The 26,702-nt window shown below is 41.8% G+C and overlaps 1 protein-coding gene across 1 annotated transcript in view; it reads left to right on the top strand.

Annotated features, from left to right (window-relative positions):
- Nucleotides 1–26,702, top strand: part of galnt14 (UDP-N-acetyl-alpha-D-galactosamine:polypeptide N-acetylgalactosaminyltransferase 14 (GalNAc-T14)) — a 137,024-nt gene that overhangs the window by 7,077 nt on the left and 103,245 nt on the right. Inside the window, exon 2 of the mRNA XM_018682908.2 lies at nt 17,776–17,945. Coding sequence (XP_018538424.1) covers nt 17,776–17,945 — 170 coding nt within the window. The remainder of the gene's footprint in view (nt 1–17,775; nt 17,946–26,702) is intronic.

Genomic DNA, 26,702 nt, shown 5'->3' with positions numbered 1-26,702 from the left:
GTCAGTGGAGAAGTGCTCATTGAGGAAATGACAGATAAGTGAGTGAGGAGTTTTAGACACCAGCTCCAGTGATTTCTTGTTTTGCTCCTCTGTGGCTTTCAGCTAAATGAAGGGCTGCTCTGATATTACACACAGACAGGCAATTTGCAATCACTGTGCCATTCCTGCATTAAGAAGCACGTTTCTCACAAAAGCATGAGAAAAGTGTGTTTTGCATTCCCCCTCCCCTCATCCCTTCCTCCTTTATAAATGATTCAGACGATTCAAAAAAAAAAAAAAAAACGAAAAAAAAAAACAGCAAGAATCAGCATAAATGGGATTTTTTAAAGTTGGGGATGCGGCATAATCAAGCATCTTTGACTGTGAAATTATCCAAGTATGCTCTGTGTGTGTGTGTGTGTGTGTGTGTGTGTGTGTGTGTCTTACACGCATGCACACACACACAGATAAACACAGGCGTGGAAAGGCTGAAAGCAGTTGATAATTCTAGCTTTAAGGATGCTGTCATCCAGGCTCAGCAGCACAGTGTCAATAAATCATAACTGTACATGCACTGAAGTTACATTCAGATGTATGTAATTCATATTATATTGATATGAGTATGTCATGTTTGTCAGTTTGTGTGCTACTGTGTGAATTCGTGTCTACACTTGTGCTACACACACACACACACATATACATTATGTTTGTATGTAAATGACAAGCATTCATTGGAAATTAACTGTCAGTGATGAGGCATGAACCACTCTGTCACGCTACACAACACATGCCTGTGTGTGTGTGTGTGTGTGTGTGTTTGAGAGAGAGAGAGAGTCAGTTAGTTTCAGCTCTTCAAAGTGACCACAACGACACATAAACCAGGAAGGAACTCGAGAGAAAGCAGGTTAACACAGCTGCTAAAGGAACCTGATTTCAGGGTGATGAAGACGTAAAGAGGAATCTGACAGGGTTTTAACAGAGCACAGGTGCATGATAAAGACTTCAGACAGAGAGAGTATCACCATGACAGCAGCACAGAGGGATGAAAGATCATTACTTGTGGCCATGATTCTTTGTATCCAAAATCTAAAATAATATAAAGTGAAAGTAAAATGAATAAATAAAGATAAACAGCTGAGGGTTGACAGCCTGTCAGAAGCTGTGTTCAAACAACTGTCCTCACCAGAAGAACAATATCACTGATTGTTTGTTAAATGTTAAAACAAGCTGTGGTTTCATTTTTCTGGGAAGAAACCTCTTGCGGTCGTGTCAGTAACGACTGCCCACTCTAGTTACAACAGAGGAAGTGGAGTGAAGTCTCTTAATGCTGCGACTGCTCCTACAGACGAGGCCAGTGTGGATGGCTGCGTGTAGAAAGTGTTTGACAGCAGAGAACAGAGCTGACATTTTAACCTCAACCAAATATTTTTAGTTACCTACTAACTTAACCGAACTTTAACTGCAGATGTGGCATTTGAGAAAATGCTCATCGCCGTGGCATGGAGCAGAAGTATTGTTACTATGGTTACCTGCAATTTATTAAATCTACTGGTCTTGAAAAGTCTTAAAAAGCACCGGATTCAGTTTCCTCAAAAACGACCTTAGAGAGCATTAAAAAAGAAGTTTACAACATTGTGAATATCTGTCTCTTGCCTGCTGGAGACAGATCTGTCAGGAGTCCGTTTGTAGGAGGCTCATTAACACATAATGTACAAGTGTTGATTTTAGCACAAAAAACTTCATTTAACACATTCAGTATTTTAATTGGTTGGACCCCCAGACTGACAGAGATGTTGTTTGTGGTCATTTTGCATCTTTTCACTGAGCTCTGTGACCAGCATTTGTAGTAGCTTTATGTCTGTGGTCATTTTGTACATTTAGTCAAGATCATCAGTGGTTTCCTTGATTTTCATTTAGATTTTGAATCAGAAATGCTTCAGAAAATGATGTTTTCTGCCATGTAAACAGTGGTAAACAGTCTGCACGGAGGATGAATTTAAAGTTTGCTGACTGGACATTGTTTACCTCTGTTCTGGAGACAGTGTCAGCTTTCTGAAACTGGTATTTTCAATCTTTAATAGCCTCAGTCACCTGGAGGACTCAGTGAGGCTTGTATCACTGAAAATATGCCTCTCTGTCCCATGTAAACATCCTCTCTGATATGTTCCCATAAACCTGATCTCTGCCAATAACCTGGTCACTTTTGCCAGTGTCAACAGAGAGAAGGATAGTGTGTGTGTGTGTGTGTGTACGTGGGGGAGGTAAAGGGAGTGAGTGTGTGAATAGGGTTGTCATTGTCTACTTCCATTTGTGTGAGTGTGTGCGTGTGCTGGTGCGAAAATTGTAATTCTCACCTTGATGCATGTAGGATTGAGCCATCAATCTAGTTTATAGAGAGCGGAGGGTAAAACGAGGATAAAGAGAGTGGGGGAGAAAGATAACAGAGAGGGAGAGAGAGGGGGAGACGGGGTGAACCACAGAGGAAAGTCAAAAACTAAGAGACGAGTGAGAAAGAGCACAAAGGAGAGAAAGCAGAGGCAACAGAAAAGGAGGACAGGAAAGTGGAGAGAAGAAGAATACGAGAGAGAAAAGAGAAGAGGATGAAGAATAGGAGAGGCGGCACAAAAGGAGGACGTGATGCAAGATGAGGATGAAAACGAGAAAGACATAAATGGATAAAAGACAAGGAAAAAGAGAGAAATATAAAGGAGAGGGGGTGGGGCAACACACACACACACACACACACAACAAGAAGAACAACAGGGAGACGACAGGGAGCAAATGAACTGGTTTAAAGCAGACAGAGTACAAGCTGTTTTCGCTGTCGCCAGTCATTTGTGCTCAATGTGTCATTTCTCTGCTCAGTGCCAGTTACAGCGTCTCCTGCCACTGCCTCTGTATTAGCACAAGATAGTACCAGTACTACCACACGTGTGTTTGTAGTGTCTGTAGTATGGAAATTAAACATACAAGGAAGAGAGAACAACCCAGTGTGATTCTCAAACTTAAACCTGCAAGCACTGATTTTTTTTTTCACTTTTTCATTCAGTCGTGTTTTGTTAGCTTAGCTGTTAGCTCTGTTTTTGGTCTCTACCTCCTCCTGATGGAAATATCTGGCTCTTTAGCTGCTAAATGCTTCACTGTGTTCAGCAGCTAATCTCTAACTGTGTCTCTGCTGTTTGGTGTACAGTGGAGCCTTTTCTCTGAAAATTAATGAGAGACTTTGAGAGGCTGAGAAATGGGTAATCTAAGATGTGTAGCAGTGCAATCCTGTCTACCTTTCACCGTCTTCCTTTATTTTACTCAGTCAGAACTTGAGACTGATAAGACTGAAATTTCTTATCAGTCTTCAGGGAAGTTAGTCAGGTCTCTGTAGAGGCTCTTGTCATTCATCTACCTGAATGGATGAGCAGCTTCAAGACAAAATGAATAATGCACTGCAATATAACAATATAAAGTCTAAAGTTTTATTTTTCACTTTAAAATTCCAAGCCTACAATTTTAGTCCAGTGATTTTTAATTTGTCTGAATGGAAAGTCAGAGCAGTCAAGCCCACGTCAAGTCTCAGATCTTCATCTTTGTGACTCAAATATGAGAAAATCAGAATCAAATCAAAAGTTCACAGCTCTGCTTTTTCATTTCAGACTGAAGCTGACTCCATGTTGTCTGTGATGCCCCGGAGAGCAGAGTCTGTCATCTCTCTGCTCGCTCTGTTGCTGTCGTTGTAGTTGTCATCGTCACCGTCGCGCTTCCTTGCCGTCGGTGTTGTCATTGCTGTTGTTGTTGTTGGGGCTAATAGCAGATATATCCTCTCCATTAGCAGTTAATCTCCTCGCCAAGAGAGTGAAGAAAGCAATATTACCGGGAGGATTTAAACGAGCGCTCCCCTATCTTCTTCTTCCTCCTCCACCTCCTCCTCTTCCTCCTCCCGCTCAACTCCCCTCTGAAAAGTCAAATCTCTCATTCTCCCTGTGCAACAAAGACACACACACACACACACACACACACACACACACACACACTCACACACACACACTCACACATTATTGTGTATTCCCTGACTGGCCCTGCTACTGTGGGCCAATAAAGAAAAGGATTAGATTGAAAGCTCTAAACTCTACACACACCTCTAACACGCGCACGCACACACACACACACACACACACACAGCCAACATTTAATAAGGCGTCTGTGTGTGTCTGTTGTTGTGATTATGTCCTTGAGTGTGTATGTGAGTATGTTTCCGCAGAGAGAGCAGACTTCTCTGTCATTATTAGTTTTTTATTACTTCTCCTGTTTGTTGTTTGATAACCATTAATTGTGTTTATGTGTGTGAGTGTGTGTGTGTGTGTGTGTTGCTGCTGTTTCATATTTCATATTTATTTCATTTCATTCAGTTACCAAAAATATATTTTCCTTGAAAGAGGCTCGACTTCAAGCAAAGGTGAAAGAGGGAGAGTGTGTGTGAGAGAGGGAGAGAGGGAGAGAGAGGGAGAGAGAGGGGGAGAGAGGGGGAGACAGAGGAACAGAGGAAAAAAAACGAGCACATTTTGTATTTTGTCGCTTCTCTTAAGTTTGTTTTTATTCATGGCTTTTGCAGAGGGTGAATTATTGCTCTGCTTCTAGACTGCTTGCTCTGCAGTGTTTGCTAAGCACCCCCCCTACACACACACACACACACACACACACACAGTCCTGGACATTTATATTCACCAGTGGAGGTAGGGTTTTGTGGGAGAAGGTGAGGAATTTTGAACAGTGGTGATTGGATAAACAGTTTCCCAGTCTGTTGTCCACTGGGATTTATGTATGGATTAGAGAGAGAGAGAGAGAGAGAGAGAGCAGTAATATCTATGGCAACAACAGCACCTGAATTGTTGATGTGAGAGGGGAATCATCCCGGCTTTCAGGAGTGTCTGCAGGCACGTTTATATGATAACAGAACAGGGAATGTATGGAGGACAAGGTGGTGGATGGGTGTATCAGTGTGTGTTTCTAACACTGGATTCATGCCTGCTCCTGTCTGTGCAGACAATGTGAGGACAGTGAGTGAAAGCAGCAAACTGTCTCAGTTTCAAAGAAGACACACTGTTATGTTTCAAGGACAGCTGTGATTGGCTAACTGCATCACCGCAGCACGACACAGGAGAGAAAAATGCAACACAACTCAGCTTTCTAGCTGCAAAGCTGCACAAGCATCTTTTGTTTCAAAGTTTAAGGGAGTCACTGAGGATGTCTGTTTTTGTAGTTAGTTTTCCAAATCAGCTCACCTTACTGTGGATTATCTCCTTTAAAACATGCCATTTGCCAGAATGGCTGAATTAAGCTGCTAGGAGACCGGGGGCAAAAATGAGCTGTGGGACATGAAACACTGGCAGATGTTGAATATTTTGCAGATACGAGTTTCCCCCAAAACATAATTTGTTTATACAAAACAACAATAAATCCAGAGATATAGATATAAAAATATGGTGTATATAAACGTGTTTGATCAGTGGTGATCGTGGTCTGCTGTAGCAGTGTGTATCAGCAGTGTGTATCAGCAGTGTGTATCAGCAGTGTGTACGGCAGATTTTCAGTGTGAATTTCTTGCATCAGTTTTCAAGCTAAAGCATCTCCAATATGTGTGTGAAGGGTAAAATGTGCATCTGTACAAGGTAACGTTTAAATTACATCCCATCTGTCACCTCATACATATGCATGTAGAAACACACACACACACACACACACTCATGAACACACACAAGATTGGCCTTGGTTGTTTTTCTCTCCAGTTGAGCTCAGTTGAGAAGAGACAGAAAGCCTTGCAGAGCTGCGAATAAAAATACTTTAAATTCAAGGAGAATTTTAGATGTAAACACCTACAAACATATTCTCTCTCTCTGTTTATCTCTCCCTCTCTCTATCACTCTCCCTCTTTCTCTGAATTCTTTATGGTGGATGCTTTTATCCCTGCCTCTTTGCTGTACCATGAATATGCGATGTGATCGTCTCTTGATCCTTGTGGGGAAACTCTGTCCTTGTCTCCGCTTTGCCGCCTCCACAGGGAGGTCAGGGGGTCAGAGGTCGGGGCTCAGCTACAGAGCAGCTGTAACCTGGAGCTGGTCGAATATATCTATATATATATAATATATATATGTCTGTCTGTCCATCACCAGTTGCTTTTATTTTTCTAATTTAATTGTATATAAAAAAAAACTATGTACAGACAAATGAAATCCCTATTCATTAACAAAGACTCATTTGTTTACCTGAAGAAAAGAAATGATGTAAAGTTTCAGTAAAATGAGATTTTCACATTAAAGAACACACATGAGACTAGATGGAAAACCCTGGTGCAGATTCAGTGCCTTGCTTAAAGGCACTTCAGCTGGACTGTGAGTCTTAGTTGAGGAGGAGTCTAGTTCTGATTTGTTGTGTTTATTTTAAGGGACATTTTTGAAAAAGTAGGTTTGAATGAAGATGAATGTGTCTGGGTGTGTGTGTGTGTGTGTGTGCCAGGCATTTAGTGTTTTTCCCATGGATCCATTATAAGACTCGTGTGTGACCACTCTTCATGTGTGTAGGAAACATTTCTGTGCTTTTAAGGGGAAGACGAGTGTTGTAGCTTATTTTGTCTGCTGTCCTACATTTAGATGTAGAGATAGAAAACACACACACACAGAAACACACACACACATACACCACATACCACCCAACAACTGTCAGACCAATTCCTCTCATGTCCCTGTGCTCCTGTGATTCATTGCACCGCTGGTAGATTTCAGGTTCACTGGAGAGTTTTGTGTCTGTGTTATGAGATGTGATGTGTATGTTCATATCTGTGTGTGTGTGTTGGTGGGGATGCTTATTGGAGAGTGTGTGTGTGTGTTTTTTTAAACCATTCACAGGAACCTCAGGCACTGACACATTCATGTTTGATCTAAGACGTCTCCAGAGCTGTGAAGATTAGGCGAATCAGTCCAATTATAAATTAAAAGCATCGGCGTGGTTTGTAATTTTTGCACCTGATGAGACGACAACAAAGAGGCAACATGTCAGTCTTTAATTTCCTGTTTTGTGGCTCTGATTGAGCGGGTGCTGGTTAGGAGACATGCAGAGATGAAACACTGAAACAGGGCTCCATGTAATGATTATTTTTGTTTGAGAAATCCCTCAAATGACAAATAGTTTTCAAAATAATTTTCTATTCATCCTCTAAATGATTAATAGACTAATCATTTCAGCTCTATGTTGAAAATGTGAAAACTCTGCAGTGTGCAGGGTATTGTTTACAATTATCTGCAAAAACTCAAATCTGGTTTGAGGCAACACAGATTCATTGTTTTCTTACTTAATGCTGTTGTGCAGCTGTGTGATGTTTGAAAGGAGACACACAGAGGTGGAAGCTAAAGTAACAACATGCTACAGAGAATGTTCTCTGGCTGTTTTTCTGCTTTAGTACAGAGCTACATATTGACTATCAGCAAGTCCATCGCTGATTTTTGTCATTTTATTTTGCCGACTTGATTCAATTTGGTAAATATTGGAGTTGAACCATATTTTAGTTGCACCAATTTGCATCTTTCACAAAACAAGGCAGTGACTTAATGACAATGAAGCTGTTGTAATTGGTGCTGAAAAGCTACATCAATTCATGAATCATATTTGAGGACTTCACCAAACCCTGATCATTTCCTAACACACGTTATCCCCTCTTGTTTGTTCATTTGGAAGCTGCAGGCGGAGACGTCCTTCATCTGCCTGCAGACTCTCTGTGTGTCGGGCAGCTGTTCAGTCTTTACAGGTGCAGCACACACAGGTGAATATATTGACAATAAATGTTCGTTGGTCTGAAGGTGGCTGGTTGGAAAATTTCATCAGATCTCCCAACACTGCTACTCTTAGCTTTGCCATGTATCCTTTATCATTGTTTTTAAACCAACCAGGAAGTCAGTCACATAATTTTGTTTAAATGTAATGTTACATTTTTTCCTCCTCTTTCCCTGTACTGCTACATCACAATAACCAAATTGTGTGTGCATCTGTGTGTTAAGGTGGTTGTGTATGTGTGTATGTGAGTGTGTGTGTGTGAGTGTGTTAAGGTCATAGACAGAGATGTATGAGCTGGAACAGAAAACAATGTAGAAACCAAACAAGCACCGCTGCTGCAGGGAGAGATCTATACACAGCCTTAATTGATGACTGAGCAGTGTGTATATGTGTGTGTGTGTGTGTGTGTGTGTGTGTGTGTGTGTGACAACACTGAAGGAAGAGAGCGAGAAAGAGGAGAAGGTGTTTGCCTGTGTGTGTGTGTGTGTGTGTGTGTGTGTGTGGTATTGACGTAGCTGTGCTCTCTCCAGACCTGAGCTCAATAAGCCCTGACTTCAAACAAACAGCAACCACTCCACACAGGAGGAGAGGAGAGGAGGAAGGGCGAGGAGGTAAAAATAAATGAAGGGAAAGGAGAAGAGAAGAGGAGTCAGGCGGTGTAGGATAACTGTAGAGTAGGAGTGATGATGGGGAGGCATCAGAAATAGACAGGAATGGAGAAAGAGGAGCAGATGATGAGAGATGAGAGGACAGATGAGAACGAAGGGAAGGTGGGAAGGGGAAGAAAAAAGATGATGAGGAAAAGGAGGAAAACAGGAAACAAGAAGGATGAGCAGTGAGAAAAATAATTTACTCCATGCAGCTGATGTGAGCGTGGTGTCGTTTTCTAATCTCACATGAGCAACGATGTGTTCAAGTACAGAACAAAGACTTATTTTACAGTGTTCAGTCTCATAAGTAACTACAGAGAAAATCACTCTGATCAAAACTCTGAAACACGGTTCAGCCATCTGATTCAGGCTCTGTAGGCTCATGCACAGCAGCAAGTGTCTGTAACAGTCCTGGATGTGGTTCACAGACACGTGTAACACTCTTGTATACTGTAACAGATTTGAGGTGTAACGTTTGCCACGCCGTCAGCTGCCTCGTCACGTAGAGACACAGGATGTTGAGATATGGGAAATTTGTGCAATGGCTCCTCTGCGATCAGTTACCCATAACACCCTTCTCTAAGTTTGAATCTCTGTATAACTTGAATTCCTGCAGATGGTTTCACGCTGTTCTGCTGATGGACTGTTAGTGATGGTAATGTAACAATCGATGTACTGTAGCAAAGTCAGGCTGCCAGCTGACGTAAACATGGATGTAAAACCTGCAACATTCAAAATGGTCATAAACCTGCTTTGTGTATATTTTATAAACAAACACATTCAGTGTCCTGATTGGTCTGTTACCTGGATTCTTGCTGTCTGAGGATGAGATAACAGCTGTCTTCAGCAGGAAAACTGATTCCAAAAATAAAACATCTTTCTCCATTTAGGCAAACTTGACCATAAGGTGTGCAGGGGATCAGTTGCCTCCTTAACACAAACATTCATGTAATGTGTAAATACTAAAACAGACTCGGCTAAGAACATTAGCACTAAAAATGATCTGTTATTTGTTATGATCCATGTAAAACAGTAAAGAACCAAAAGAAAAGAAAGTATGGTTTCATGTCTGTAGAAGACATTATGAGGCAGAAAAGCTTTAAATCTGAGGTCTGTAAACATTTGCTTCTTGACATGTCCACCCTTGAACTCACTCTCTTTCTTACTTGTATTTGCATTCATTTTCACAAATTAATTATCATTACCAAAAGACATCAAACTCCATTTTCTCAAGATCAAGGTTTAATTATCTCATTGTCTCAAGACGGCAAAATACAAACCCAGAAGTTCAAGTGAACTTTGAATTTTATCTGTAATAGAAATGCGCGGTGCAGTTTCTGCCTGTTCTGCACTGATTAAAGCAGAATGTGAAGCGCTGATCAGTCGTCTCCTCTGACTGTGTCTCCGCTGCTTTGCTTTCTCTCCAGTGAGTGAGACTATGAAGAGCGACGCCGCTCTGATGTCGATCTGAAGATCTTAAGTCACAATCTGACGTAACAGTTTTCAGCTTCATGGGGTAACAAGATAGTTAGTTGTGACCTGAAGATAACAAAAGTTTGATGCTTGGCTGTGGCACAAAAACTAATTGGCAAGCCTGAGATAACAGGATTAGAAAAAAGTTTATGTAAATTAGATCTGTCTTGCTGTGAGTCATTTAGACAATCCTGCTGATTTATATTTTTTTAAACATGGATCTTTTTTTTTGCAGCGTCTGACCTGTCTGGGCTGCAACTAATCCCACCTTTTCTGTTTTCTTTCTTTTTTCCTTTTATTTCTTGATCATGTATAATCTGTCTTCTGGCTGCTTGTGTACTGTCTGCTGTTTGTTTGTCAGTCTTTGATGCATTATGCTTAATCTGCAACTGAAAATGCATATTCATTCGTTTGTCTTACTGATTACTTTTTGCCTCTCATACATTACCAAGCTCTGAAAAAAAACCAGTGTCTCTTTCTATCCCACTAGCTAGAAGGTGATAGAAAACTCTTTTTTTTTTTTTAGATAGCCTTGGCCAAAATTGCAGCAACATAAAGTTACAGAGCCAATCTGTTCTGAAAAAAGACGAGTAAGGAAAGGAAGAAAAAGGAAACAAAAGAAAAACTAAAAGCCACAGTAGTACAGAAAAAAATAATCCCTGACATAAATTATGCTTGGCAGCCTCTTTACCTCAATCCCACCTCTGTAACCTGAGAGAGATCATTCTGAAATGAGATGGAGGATGATAGTCCTCTTACTACACAATAAAGCCACTGATAACTGTCAAGTCTCCAGATTTAATTTGCCAGTGAAAAAGCAAAGTAATACGTCAAGATGAAATCTGAAATAATGCAGATATCACATCTGTTTGGCTGCTTTGTTACAGTTGTTACAGAGAGGATACATCACAGTGTAATAGAGAGGTTGACGTGTGTGTTTGTGAAAGAGAGAGGTCGTTGTTCATATGGTGCACATGAACAGGGAATAATAAAGAGGACACACACACTCCACACATGATTTATTCCTTGGATGTAATGGATAATTCATCATCTGACTGGGACACATTTAGGTGAAGAGACAGAGAGAGAGAGAAAGGGAGAGAGAGCTTAGTGTGGTTTATCAGATGTAACTGTACCAGCAAATTGAAAACTTGATTTGTAATGTCTGTTTTTATAAAACGACACACTCGTCTTCCTTTTTGGTCATTGTGCTGGATACACACACACACACACACACACACACACACAAATATCTCATTTCAAATATCTTCACCCAAGAACTTCACTCGTTCTAGCACCAGCTGTGCACTGGTCTGTGTTAACTCACATCTGAGTTGTCTCAGCAGGTTGTGTGGTTGCTCTTTAAAGGGGACCTACTGTGCTTTTCCTTCATATATATGTGTATATAACGTTGCAGTGTTGGATAATGTTTTGAGGTAAACGTGATCCCTGTGAGACAAAGACTCCTCTGAACACTAGCTTTTCAGTTTCGTTAGTTTTACAGAATGCCTTCTGCAGGCTTCCAGAAGTTTGGACAATCAGAAGAAAATGGGCTTTTAAGGAGGCCTGAGCTAATGTTGTCTATTTCAGTCACAGGCTCAACTGAGGGTCTGTACAACAGTTTTTTTTTTTTGAACTGTGACTCATGCAAAGCTACTCTAGTGGAGTCCCAGAGTAAAATATAGACCTGGAATGAGCATAATGGGTCCTCTTTAATCGCAGGGGTTGGCGGTTTCGATCCTTGGCCCCACTTGTCCTCATGGACAATTGCTCCTGATTGTCAGTGTCTTGCATGGAAACTTGCTGCCATTGGTGTGGGAATGGCTGAGTGAGAGAGCAATTCTGAAGTACTTTGGATAAAAGCAGATAAAATGTCCTCACAGTGACAGCAAGAACAAAGGCTTGGATTGATGCTGAGGACTTTTAGATGTAGATCTAGTCAAACCTGACTCTCTCTCTCTCTCTCTCGTTCGTATAATGGCTGTCTTCAAAGAGCAGTGTCCTCATTAGCAGCCGTCGTGTGCTCAGAAGCTGATGTCTCTCTTCTTTCATGTTTCAGTCTTCACTGCTGTGTGTGAATCACTCTGACAACCAGGTGACACACTGAAAATATTAATACTAATACTGTTGATAATTAACCTGACACTGATAGTAAGACTGATGCTGATTACTAATACAGGTAATGACACTGAAACTGATCTAGATACTAGTACACCACTGATTGTGTCCATACTGATGAATGTGCCGTGACTATTCCCACCACACTGATACAGTCTGAAGCTGAGTTTAAGACTTGCTGAGTCCTGCAGTAGATCCTGTGCAGAGGCTTTGATTTATAGTTCAGTGTTACATTTCTCTCGTTGATATCACCACTGCAGCGCTACACAGACGCTTCATACGTCACGAGGCCATATTGTGCTTTTTCATTTTCCCCAAAGTGACTGTGTTTACACTCTTTCATTCACAATGGTGGGAATGTCCACCTTGTTTTATTACTGGATATGAGGCTGTTCTGTCTCAGTCACTGTATTTATGTTGTTTCATTCGCTCTGATAAGAGACTGGAGTTCACCGTAAACAGAAGGTTACACACCTAGACTGTTTATCTTATCACATTTCTAATGATGCTGTGAATGATAGTCTTTAAGAAATGATCGAAATCTAATTCAATTCCAACGTCCAATGTCCGGTTTTGCATTTATTAATGTGGCAGACTTCATCTTTTGTCGATTATACTTGTATGAAATGATTTTCGTGGACGTGAGCAGGATGTAGTTTTCTATCCATCATGACTGAGTGATATTATTTTCTGTTCTTATTTATGCATAAACTGTGCACAGACAGTTCAGTGATGTGCAGCGCCCAGACTGTGACCTGGTGTCGGTCCATGCAGTGTTAGCTAGTTGTCCACAAAGATGTTATCAGACAAGATTGGAGATAGACACACTCGTCCTCACCACCACTGACTGCTCCTCCAGACACACACACACACACACACACACACACACACAGATAGCTACAAACAAAACAACACTAAGCTGAAACAGTCAGCTAAGAAGCTATTTCACAGGATAGTTTAGTTTTTTATATTTGTGTGTTTCTTCCTCTTTGCAGTTCTTGGTATTAGGCAGTGAGATCCTCTGTAAATAAAAGCCACCGTGTCATTTGAACAGTGCTCAAGGCTGCGTCAAGGACGCGTCTTTGTCCAAATTTGTGAGGCAAATTTATTTGAATTGAATTCTAAACTTTGCTTCCAGTTTGGTTTGAACACACTTTGAAATAATTAATGAACAAACTACACATTTTCAGTTTAATTATGACAACTGGTGAGAAGAATAACATTCACCTCAGTGGTGAATCTGCTAATACCACCAGCACTAAGCTAGGTACTGTCTGTCTGTCTGTCTCTGTCTGGACCTTTCACACTGGTCAGAGGGATTCAAACCAACAACCTTCCTGTGACTGAGATCTGCAGGTTTTAATGCACAGATTACCTTCTGCTCTGTATCCTGTCCTTCAAATCTCTCTCTCTCTCTCCCTTTACCTCTGCTGTCTTTTTCCAATGTGAGCTGTCAAAAACTACGCAATGGCTGAGACACCCGTGTGTGTGTGTGTGTGTGTGTGTGTGTGTGTGCAGGCTTCAGCTTTCTCATTATGATTCTAAATGTATCAGTCTGTCTCGTCTGGATGAATTAATAGGTTCCTTGGTGGCTTGGCTCAACACGCTCTCTCTCTCTCTCTCTCTCTCTTTCTAACACACACACACACACACACACACACACACTCTTACACACTGTGTTTGTCCAGCGGTTCGTGCCTCAGGTTCGTTAATTGAATGTCTGTGTTCATGTAAGCGGTCGTGAGAGGCACTGAGAGGATGCCACGGTGCATTAGGAAGACAAGCCGTGTGTGTGTTTGTGTGTGTTTTGTAAATAGGATAGAATCCAGAGGACCTTGAACGCAGCCTCTCCTGAGCTCCTAGCGAGACGAGACGCAAACAAATCTCACAGAGAGGTGAGAAGGCCGCAGGTGTGTCTGAGTGTGTGTGTGTGTGTGTGTGTGTGTGTGTGAGACTCAGACAAGCTTAATCGCACCCCGCCCTTGTCTTTTTCCTTCTCTCATCTCGTCTCCTCTCTCCACTCCTCCTTTCCTCTTGTCCTTCCCACTCTTTTTCCTCTCCTCCTCTTGCTCTTGCTTTACTTCTCTCTCTCCCCTTCATTCCCTTATTTTATCACCCACTTCTCTTCTCCTCTCCTTCCTCTGTTTTCCTTCTGTCTCGCTCTGTCTTTATGTCCCCTCCTCTTCATGTATCTCCTCTCCTCTTTCCTCCCTCCTTTTTCCTTCCTCATACCATCCCTCTCCTCCCCTCAAATCTTTGCTGCTCCTTCCATTTTCCTTCTCTCTCCTCCTTTCTTCCCTTTCTCTTTTCTTTCTGCTCGTCTTATCTCTTCCTCATAACATCTACTTTTTTCTCTGTTCTTCCCTCATTTCCCTCCTCTTCTTCTTTTCTTTTATTTTGTTCCCACCCTCTTTAGCCTGTTTTTTACGTTTTTATCCTCTCACTTTCTCCTTTACTCCTTCATCTTTCCTTGTTGTCCTCTCATTCTTTCTTTGCTCTTTTTTGTTTCTTTCCTCCCTTGTTTTCTCTCTTAATTCCCCTTTTCCTCCTCCTCCATCTCTACCTGTAACCTGTACAGTTTTATGATCTACCTACCACCATCAGCCTTAATGTTAAATGGCAGAACAACAAACTGAAAGAGAAAGAGAAAGAGAAAGAGGGCAGAATATGTGGGACAACTTTTTCCTCTTTCCCATCAGTCTCTGTTGTTTCTTCCCTCTCTTGTTTTTCCCTCTTTCTTTCCCATTATTTGTCCTGTCTCTCTGTTTTTGTTTTTATTGTTTTCTTCTCCTTCATCCATCTGTCCTTCTTACTTTTCCTCTCCTCTGTTTTCTCCACCTCTCTATTCTCCTCTCTGTTTCCTCTCCTCTGCTTCCATCACTGTTTCCTTTCCTCCCTCACTTTTTACTCTCTTTAATTCCTCACTCTCTTTTTTCTTTCCCTCCTTTTTCTCCTCATCCTCCTGTTTGGTCCCTTCTTTTGCTTTCTTCTTTCGCTCTCACTCTTTTTATCTCCTCTCCTTCCCCATTGTCTCTTTTTCCACTCATCCATCTACTTTGTCTTTTCACCTTCTCTCTCTTCACCTTATTTCCACCTCTTTCTTTTTCCATTTTCCTCACACCCATCCCTCCTTCACTTTCCCTTTCTTTCTCAGTTCTCTGTAGCTCTTTCATTCCCTCTGTATTTCACTCTTCCTCTCTCCCTTGCTCCCTCCCTCCTTCTGTCCCTCCCTCTTGTTCTTCATGCTTCTTTGTTACAGCCACCAGGGGAAGAACCAGCAACACACACACACACACACACACACACAGAAAGAGTCTGACTCCCAGCCCTCTAATGGCCCCATTTAGACAATGTGTCGCATCAGCAAGTCGTATGGCTGAATAATGAGGAGAGAAGAAGAAGGAGGAGGAGGAGGAGGACGAGTGAAGACGAAGATGAGGAGGAGTGTCAGTCGTTTTCTGCATCCCTCCATCCACACTGCTGCCTCACCGTAAATGTTGTTCTGTTAGACACACCATCAGCGCCTTGACTCTGTGTGTGTGTGTGTGTGTGTGTGTGTGCGCGTCCATTCATCTCCACTACGTGCCAGTGTGTGTGGTCGTTTGGGAGAAATATTGCCTCCGGGGGTTTTTTGCTGAAGCTCCTGTGTTATGTTTATGATGGGGCAAAAGAGAGAGAGAGAATGATAATGTACATTCTTTATCTCTCTCTCTCCCCCTCTCTCTTATGCATTACACAAACACACACACACACACACACACACACACACACACCCTCTCCATCAACTGAAACACACGCTCTCAAACAGCCTCTCAAATGATACCTACAAGCACACACACTCATAAATGAGACACATCCACTCCCTCAGTCGTTCAAACAACACACACACACACACACACACACACACACACTTCCTGCATGCAAACAGGCGTCTGTACTGTCTCATAAATAATATACAGTCTCTTTTAAACTACACACACACTCACAGCAGAGCAGAACAGACAGAAAGTGCAGCTGTAGCTTTTTTTTTCTTCTTTTTTTAAAATTCGTTGCCACCTTGTGTTTTTCTCCACCAGCTGTTAGGAGCTGAACGGGATTTATGTGCTACATTAACATTTTATATCTTATTTTATAACGTTTGTATTTTCCGGAGAAGTGGTGGTTTCTGCAGAGTTGGTTGTTTCTACTGTGCGACACTCGATTCTTTTTGGAATAACATGTAGGAGGACTGACTCTTACTCCGGCTGTGTGTGAACTTAGTCTCTGATTAGCATATTAAAGGACCATGCTGCTGCTTTCGCACGCCTCAGGCCATTAACTACAAACTGCATATGTTTTACATCGTTGCTGCCTATTTTCCAAAGCACACCATAAGTTCTATGGTTGATTTCCTACCTTCCAGGCAGTTGTATTGATTTCCATTTATTCACTGTGGCAAGACATTCAACCTACAGAGACTTCAAACTAGACTGAGCTCAGAAATTCATCACGGCAAACATTTAGTTACCTTTATTTTGTTGTCAGAGTTGTGTTTGTGTTGTGTGCTGCTGCAGATGAGGAGTCTCTTTTGAAAACGAACTCTATTGATGTGTTCAAGGACACCCTGACATCCGAGAGGGGAAAAAACAACCTTTTAGATGCAAGTTAGTCTCAGTAAAAAAATAAAGATACAATTTGTGATCCAAATAAAAACAAAGTATATTTCTCCCACCAGCATAACTCAAAACACAGGTTTGCAACTAATTGGTTCACATTCTTATTAAGTTGAATTAGTGTTTTCTGATGCTGTTAATGGTTTATTTACATCTGTTGTGTCTGTAAAGACAGGAGGTAAATGGGCCTATATGACTTCAGTGAATGATCGACTCGCCTTCGTTTATGTTTGTGGTTATAGCTCACATTTCCGTAATATGGAAATAAAGTGTTGGGGCTTTAAAGCAGGTCAAGCCTCTGGCAAAGCAGAGATCAGTACAACAAAGGCTGCTGAGAGACAAAGTGCAGCGTTTAGTCACAAAACAAGAAGAGAACAAAGAAGATGAGGAACTGAAGTCCAACATTCATCTTGTTAAATACCAAAGAACAGGAAGTTAAAAACCTCTCTGAATCTTCTTTAAGTAAAATGACCTCTAAAAGCTCTCCAGACGCTTTTAAAAAGCCCCTCGCTGTGGACCGCAGAACACACACACACATACTGTATACACTCACACACACACACACACACACACACACACATCCTTGGTCGATAATCACAGGTTAGAAGAATCCAAGACGCAGACTGTGACATTTATGACTAAATCTTACATTCAGTTGTCGTCCACTCTGATGACTGATGCAGAGAAAACGTCAGGCTGCAAAACCTGGAACTGGTTTTCTTCAAACAAGGCAACAAACTCATTGTTCTCATTTGTGGTTTTAATACAGGTGTGAATGACATTAGTGTTCAGAAAAGGGTCAGAATCTTTGGACCTTTCACTGACTTATTGATTGATTTATTGGTTTGTTGACCGAGTGGCTGCCTGATACATCTCATTTACAGCAGCATGATAATCAGATCATGTAGAGTACGTGATGAATAAACAGGTCACCTACTGATTTATTCATTGATGGAGTTACTGCTAATTTCTATAAGCACTCATGATTTCTACTTAAAGAAGTTTCCAGAAAAAGTCCTGTTGAATATCTTTGCAACATGAAGTCAAATATCAAGAGATTAATCAATAATTGATGACTGATTGGTTGACAGATTTCGGATGCAGAGTGGGAGGACATGTTGGAGGGATTTGATGAGCGGAGTTACCTGAACGCTCGGCGCTGGAAACCCGGCGACGACCCGTACACCCTGTACGCCTTCAACCAGAGAGAGAGCGAACGCATCCCCAGCAACCGAGCCCTGAGAGACACAAGACACTACAGGTACACACACACACACACACACACACGCTGGTCAAAAAAACAAAACGTGACACTACACACACTTCTCTGCACGATACAGCAGTCTCCTATGTTCAACTCGGCCTCCGGAGGAATCTGTTCATCATACACACAGTCGACAGTGTGATGTATGGATCTGTCCACAGTGTAGCGCATAGAAATAAAGCCTATCAGTACACACACTAACCCAAACTGCAGTAGCCTACAGGCATAAACAAACACATCAAAACACACACATGTGACACAGCTCGCAGTATTACAGGTATGTACACACACACACACAGAGTCAAACAGTAACTCAGCAGCAGCTCTCTGCGCTCACGATTAATCCCCTATCTGTGCTAAAACAAATTTAGATTATAGAACCAAACACGTTTTCATAGAGAAACCACCAAATTACATTCCGTCTGTCTGCTAAGAAATTAAATTAAACACCAAACTAGAAATCCTCTTAGTGGAGCGCCGTCCTCGTCTGTTGGAAAGACGCTTCAGCAGGAAGATAAGGAGCACGCCGCTTTGACAACAGCTGCCTTCTTACACATTTCAGCAGATAAAAACTTCCAGGCACTTGTGGAAAGCGTGCAGAGGTCCACCATAGCCGGGCTGAGATCACACACACACAGACACACACTTCAGCATACTTTGATCTTACATGTTTATTTATATCAGTCTTGACATCCATATATGGTGATATGTCAGAAATGCTGTGAATGTCAGTGCAGGGCAGTTTTACACAGGATTACATCAGAGTATTTCCTGTCCTGCTCTGATGAATGATTTAATAGGTTTATGAGTGTTTACAGAAGGATGTTCAGTTTATTTTCTAGTATAATGAACCTTATAGGCTCCCTTAATTTGCCTCAAGTTAGGAAACTTTTTTTTTCATTGTATTATAAAATCATACGAGCTGTGCGCCTGCTTCTAAACCTTAATTGCGTCTAGTTTGTGCCTTCACCGAGTTAAATATTCACGCCTAAGGTGCTTTGTTTTTTCATCACATAGAAATATTATAGATGTCTGGTGCATGAATTAATCCACATTTCCCCTCAAATTCAACCTGACACGTTTGATATGTGTAGAAAGTTTGGGATCCTGAGCAGAATTGAAATTAAAATTTTGTGTAGTTCAGCAAAGATTGTTTGTCTAACTCAGTTTGTAACGATTAACAAGAGTCTCTCATGATACTCTGTATTCAAATGACTAACAATGGATCCCACCAACAAGTATCGTATGTGCAGCTAAAGCCTGATATAGCTCATCCCTCTGTGCTGTAGAGCTTCAAATTGTCGTCCATTAGTGAGTCACACTGTTGCACTGGGTGACACATTTTGACTCAGTCCCCCACACACCATCCTGCTGCCCCAAATACTCACTGTAGAGAACCAAACATGTATTAATCCACCACTGAAAATAGTCTCCAACAAATGCCTTATTAACTATGGTGTTTTAGGAAATTATATGTGAGCTGGTTTTAAAGATCTTCAGCAGAGACCAGGCCTGGAGCTGAGACACAGGCAGCGTAGGGAAGTCCAAAAGTATTTAAAGACAGATGAGAACACTATAGGTTGTGGTCTCCTTGTGGGATTTGCTGGTAATTTAAAAAATAGATATATTAGTGCCATTTTTATCCTTTACAGAGATTGATTTACTGCGTTTCTATTTGCTGTCACTGCTTTTTCTGATTTATTCTTTTTCCTAAGATCCACATACTTCAGTTCAGAGGTGGCACTGGCATCATGTTGTCTGTAATGATCTGGATTCGTCTGCCAGTGTGACCTACAGCTGAGGGATGTTTGTTTTCTGTATTTTATGGAGCTGCAAAAGTACAGAAGCAGTAGATTCATGCCTAAGACAAACACATCCAGCTGGAATATCCATTCTCCTGTAGTGACGGTGTGTGGCGTTCAGCCGATCTTCACCGTGTGATTAAAGGTTATCAGGCAGCTCATGGTGACCCAGCTCTTTAATAGGAAGCTGCATGTGGGCGTTAATTGGGTGGCTGTTTGTTCTGGCAGTTAGGGTGAACATGACTAAGTCCTGGATGGTTGCTGCTGCTGCAGCTGGTGGTGGTGGTGGTGGTGAGCACAGTGGGTTACGGCTCCACGACTCACGTAGGAAGCTGAAATCTGTTAACATAACTGGCACGTACATCACTCTGCGTGTGTGGATGTGTACGACGTTTTGAAGATGTATCCCGCAGATGACGGGATGTATGATGTCTGACTCAATCAAAGCTTGTCTGCTGCTTCTAACACTTGTGTGTCTCAAACAGTGTGAGAGTGTCTCTACACATCCATATGTGAACGCTGTGCTGTGCGTAAATGCGTGTTGTGTCGATCGCCTGCATCGTCTGCTGTGTTTCCGGAGGAGGGAAATTCACTGTCGAGCTGACATAAGGCAGCTGAGAAGTGTGTGTGTGTGTGTGTGTGTTTGTGAGTGTGTGTTTGTCAAAGAAAGTGAGAAGTGTGTGTAGGAGGGGGGAAACCAGGGGATACGCTTACACACTAATCTGTTAGCAGTGAGGTAGGGGGCTGATAGTGCTCATTTATCTCGGATAGGACTGTGATGAAGGGTGTGTGTCTCTGTGTGTGTGTGTCTCTGTGTGTGTGTCTGTGAGGATGAGGGGGGTTTTGCTGTTATGTGATTATCAGTTAACTCAGTTACCATGTAGCTGTAGATCTCAGGAGTGCTTGGCAGGGAAAATGATAGCACCCCGTACTCTGTTAGGATGAAAAAAAGAAAAACTGCAGTGAAATCCTCGACTGAAGACACAGAGGGTTTGTATTCTTAGAAACACCTTCTCTTCCACTGCAGACTCACTGAGGTGCTTCCTACACTTTGGCTCTGTTCCCGATTGGGAGCGTTTGGTGGAAATTCATGATGGTGTGACAGAAATTTGTAGAAAAAGAGCACAAGAAGTGAGAGAAAGTCATCATCAAAGGACTGGCCAGAGGAAGTTTGATAAGTCATGGAAATGGAGCAGCTGAAAATGATGGCGTGGTGGCCGAGCATTTACCATTACCTCTGAGTTCTCTGACTGACTTCCTGTAAATAAATACAGGTGTAAGGAAATGTGGAGTTTAGTTAAAGAAACTATATTTTCTGTCATGTCACATTTAAGAATATAAACATGTTTTTGTGTGAGAATAATCTTTCAAATGCATCAGTGATATATTTTGTCTTAAGACGTAGCTGTCAGTAAATGCAGCAGTGTCTCGCCAAGTCTTTGTACTTGATGCTACAAAAGTCTATTATCTAACCTCAGATGTTGCACAGTATTTCTTGGTTGCAATGCAAGCATGCATTGTAGAGCTGAAAAATGGTCAGACTGTCATGCTAATCTTATACATTGGCTTCCAAATATTGTGTGCAGAGCTCTATTTGTGTTATTTCACCCCAAGATGAACTCTTTTTTTTTTTTTTTGAGCCAAGCTGCATTTGCAGGCAAAATGTGAAGTACACATTTTTCAGCTGAAGTTGTTTTTCAGTCTCTGTCAATGGACGCGCTGGTGGAGTGACAGTGAGGCTCCTTCTTAGGATCCATTCTGTGTGACAGCTCAGACAGACTGGTTTCAAAACAGGCCGATCTTCAGTGGTTTAACTTATTTTTCTTTCCCTTCCCTCACATTCATGGAGTCATAGGAGTCATGTCAGCATAAATTTTAATTCAAGTGCTGTTTGAGATATTCTTCTCAAACAGACGTGTCTTCGTCGCTGGAAAATCCAAGGAGAGATTAACAAGTGATGAGTGGATGTTGTAGTACAGAACCACCTCAGCAATGAGCCTTAAAAACTGAACGTACAGACACAGAAACAGGAGACGCTGAAGGATTACCACTGTAAGGGGATGCTCCAGTAGAGAAAGCACAGCAGGTTCAGAGAACAGGCTCCAGGTCTGTTATTTTCCCAGTGGGGCAACGATAACCTAAAGATTAGGCAGGCAAGCTTTTGACCCGAAGATGCTGGGTTGGATTCCCTATAGCCTGCAGGTGAGAAGAAATCTGGAAATCCAGCAGTACTCATAACTGCTGACAGTAAGAGACTACATCAGCCAGCCTCCACAGGGTTCAGTGAAATGCAGGTGTAATTTCTTTGAGATTGTGGCCACAGTTTCCATGTTAATAATCTTTAGAGGAGATAATTTAGTCTGGACAAGAGTCCTATATTAGATATATAAATTTAAGTGTTGCTTAATGGAGTGTCTTCCTCCCATATTTAAATGTGAACATTTTTAGGAACTCGGGGACTTGGCCTGCAGCGAGACCACAAGAAACTAGTTCCAGTTTTGGTTCCTGGGCCACAGTTCCAAGTATAAATCAATGAGTGTGATACTTCACTGTATATTTGAATTGAATAAAAGAGAAAGACCAGTTTCACGTTTTCTCTCTTTCCAACAAGTATGAAATGTTATTAAATAACTGAGTGTTTTTGTTTCGCTGCACACAAAATTAGCTTTCAGGTTTTATTCCATCGTTGCTTTACTTTGCCTAATATTTGCATTTCTTGAGATACAGTCACAACATAAACTTTTAAGCATGCATACTCACCCAGAGCGCAAAGTCACTAAATCATTTCTCATGAGCTACATTTACATGTGTGTGTGTTGGTGTCCGTTACAGTTGTTTGATTAAGCAGATATTAAGATTTAAAGACTGGTGTGCTCGACCTTTTTGTCACTGAAATTGAAAATCTTTGGCTCCAGTATCTAAAGTCAAAAGAAAGTAGCAAAGACAAACTCCAGGTTATGTAACATGTCCCTTCCAAAAAAAAAAAAAAAAAAAAAACATAGTTGACATATATTTCACAGTCTTACCTTTCTGGCTGTCTGAATTTGACATTGATCCTCAAAGTGCCTGTTTACTCAAGCGTTTGGTTGTGTTGTATGTGTCTGTACGCTGCAGAGCCACTGCATTAGAAACAGCGGTGTTGGTTTGGAGAGGGGATCAGAGAGGTGTGAATAAGTTTTTCCTCCAGTGCAGTGTGTTGTATTTGTTTGGGAGGGGAGGCAGATTGTCCAGGTTGTTACTGTGCATGTCACTATCTCAGGTTTGAAGAAGGAGCAGAAAGGGGGTGAGGAAAGAGATGAGAGGAGAGTTACAAAAGGCTTAGGGGAAGATGGGGAGATAGAAGAGAGAGGGTGGCTGTAAGAGGAAGAGAGGCTGAGGGGTGAGGATGAGGAAAAGTCAAGAGGAGATTAGGAGGAGGAGGAGAGGAGAGGTGGAGGAGAAGAGCAGGGGAGAGAGGAGATGGGGGAGATGCCACAAGCTGCTGAGAGGAAAGATAATTGCCACATGCAGAGCTTGAGAGGCTGTTTGTGTGTGTGTATGTGTGTGTGTGTATAAACCACTCCACTCCAGTGCTCTGCCATTATCTCGGCGAACAGGGGAACCTCCCTCCGTCTGCTCTCCGACAGACAGACAGTCTATAAGCCCAACAGCCGCTCCACCGCAGGGATTAGATCCAAGCATGAAGACAATGGGCTGATACAGGACAGAGAGGAAACATGTCCTACAGTACCACACAATGGGTTGATATGGCAACCAGAACTGGGAAAGAAAAAATCTAATTCTAATGCAAGACAATAGGAAAGCAGAGAGCAAGTGCATTGTACAATAAAAGATGCTTTAAATGGCAGGAAAAAGGTGATTTCATGGAACTTTTTTGAAAGCATTGATAAGAAAAACACCTTGGTGTGTTTTGTGTGTGTGAGTGTACTGTTTCACTATCTTTCAATTCAGGATATATAACAAGAATGCACATTTTAGAGGAACGCTCCGCCGAGAACGATCACATACTCACTGTCTGGGGATTTGAAAGGTGACTTTAAAAAGTTTGTAGTTTGTAGCTCGCCAGATTTTTTTCACAACAGTTGCAACAGATTACAACACCGATTCAATTTCACTGTGGAAAAATATCTTTAAGTGTTTAAATTCCTCCTGCAGCATCAACTTTTCCACAGTTCAACTGTACGATCAAAGCGTTACAGTCATATATTTGCCGTAATATGATTAAATATACATTTTCTGGTTGGTCTCAGTCAGTCAGTCAGCAGCTTATATATTCTGGTGAGTTCTGTTTTCCATTAATGAACTGACAAAACAGCTGAGGTGTTAGTTTGATAGTTGTGTTGTATTTGTTCTTTGGCTCTGTGTTAGTAACAGCCCAGCAGCAGCAGCACTGATGGTCGGAGTGCTGTGATACGAGACAGGTGCTCCTCTCCACAGTGATCTGAGGGCTCTGCTAAAGTTACTGCAACACAGCAGCCCTCCAAAAAAGTGCAAAAAATCCCAAAACATGTTGATACTTTCCTTGGCTGGTGTGTGTCAAACGAGCCTTCATGGAAACACCACAACAGTTTCATCTCGTCTCTTTTTGTCAAGTAACCACACATTGATAATTAAGCAATTATCACCAGGGTGTGTGGGGGAGATGTACTTTTAATTAAACAATTACCAAAAAAAAAAAGACATAATTTATCAAAAGAATGAGAAAGTACGTTCATGAATGAACACCACCGTGACCTAACAGCAAGATCTGTGTAGGAACTCTTAATGTGAAGTTCAAATATGAGCAGGATGATCCAGAAGCATCCACAGGCCTCACCAGCTGAATGGTTCCGCCTCATGCTTCAACATCTGAGGTTTGATTCCAGCCTGGGACCCAGGAGACATTTTTTGGGTGCTTCACATCAAGCCTCTGTAGTTTTCTGCTGTGCTGGCCTCACTTTTATACAGATGTCAGTTCGGCTCTGTGACTATACCTCTGCTGCCAGCTTAAAGGTGAGGCGAGGCGGAATAACAGCACAATATTCCCGCCTTGAAAAGGCTGTGTAAAAGAGGCTCCAAACTATCAGCATAGCTGCTATAGATATCAGTGGGGGTTAGAGAGAAAGGATGGTTTTCATAGGGATGTTTGAATAGAGGGTAATAGTGCAACACAACAGTTTTAAGATTCTAAAATCTCACTAATTGATATGTGGCATGAAGAAACTGTTTCTTTAGTTTTCCCACTAAAACAACAGTCTGTGATTCCAGAGGCATCTTGTGTGAAGCTGTAACATTTAAAGGGTGTAAAATTATCATCCTCTCTCTCCTCTGAAGCAGAGCCCAACAACACACACCCTGCACACATTTGTCATTTTCTTTGTTTTGCCAGGGTGGGAGATGTGATAACGCTCCAGTGTTTTGTTGTCACTGCTCCAAAATGGAGGCATCCTCCTCGTAACTATCGGCAACCGGAGATAGGCCTGTGCTGTAGAGGGGATTAAAAAATCAACAGTCCGCTGAGTTGGTTACTAATTATTTTATTGAATTGTGACCCAGCGATCCTTGCACACTTATCACTAACTAGATCATGCAGTCATTCAGTAACCCTGTGTGTGTGTGTTTGTATCTGTAAAGTCTGAATGTGTGTGTCATGTGTGCACACTGGCGTCAGCGTCCTTTCACACTCAGTCAGCCACTTAGTCATGTTTCCATGAATCACAACATGCAGCTAAACATTAATCACTGTATTAGCTGAGGTGCCTCCTACACTGCTGCTCCTCATCCCTCTCAGATCACAACCCCCTGAGAAAAAAACACAAAACACAAAAAAACCCTCTGAACTCTGACATGAATGATTTTTATTTTCCCTCGTCAAGCTCGTTTATTTGATTACCTGCTCCACTGATGGATGATGGATGACAGAGTCTGGTATCAAAAGCAGATGGAGGAAACATGAAACATCCTTGGGGCTCTGCAAAAAGGCTGCGATTTGAAAACACACATTTGACCTCTAACAACTTTAAACGTCCTCCACTCCATCGCTTTATTTACCTTCTTCCAGTAAACACTGATTTGGTGATTTGCAGCTCAATAGATATCTAGACGTTTAGATTAGAAATGGGCTAAACTTTGAGATGTCTAGAAGACATACAGTACAATACAGCTGCTGTTTCAACCCGTCTGGTTCTAACCACCCACTGTGCTAAGTGACAACTGTTTCTCCTCTTGGAAAAACAACGAAGGCAATCACAGCTTTGTATTTGGAATTAAGAATAGAGACATCATCTTCCTGGCTCTGGCACAGGATGATAGAAAATGGACATGGCTGCACACACTGGAAGACAGAAATAGCAACCCTCAACAAAATCAACATAGTTCTTCCAATCAACAATAACAGATAACAGCCAGGGCGACCCAGCTCAGTGATTACTGGGCTGAGTCACTGGCTCTTTATCTTTTCAGCATATCTGAACTGGTTTCACTTCATTATTCAGTCTGACTTCATGTTGATGTGAGCTGTGCCCATTACAGGAAGGAAACGCCCAGTGTGCCACAGTGTGGGCCGCACCCTGCCTCTCTCCCACTCAGCTGGGTATTCAGCTCCAGTTCCTCTGAGATTCTTAGAGGATAAGCAGGATAGCAAATGACTGGATGGATGGTTTCAAATGGCAAAATGTCTACAGACTGTAAAGGCAGTGAAGAATTCCTGTCCACACCAGTGACAGCGGACTAAATCCGACTGATGCTTTCACTTCAATCTGTCTGAAACTGAACAAGGTATCGATGCTCAAAAATATTCAGAAACCCTAAATTCTCGGCCTGATAGCACATGATGACTCCTGTCACGTTTTACCACTGTTTACACTGAATTTAACAAACAGCACAGACCTTGGCAGAAAGCTCTCTGTGAGGCGAAGAAATCCCCTTGGTGTATTGTGGGTAATCTGCTGATGTGGAACCTGAGCTCTGAAGC

Source organism: Lates calcarifer, linkage group LG7_1, assembly GCF_001640805.2.
Source record: "Lates calcarifer isolate ASB-BC8 linkage group LG7_1, TLL_Latcal_v3, whole genome shotgun sequence".
NCBI classification, from domain to species: domain Eukaryota; kingdom Metazoa; phylum Chordata; class Actinopteri; family Centropomidae; genus Lates; species Lates calcarifer.
The sequence above is the reverse complement of the archived record's forward strand: the minus strand, read 5'-3'. Positions and strand labels throughout refer to the sequence as shown.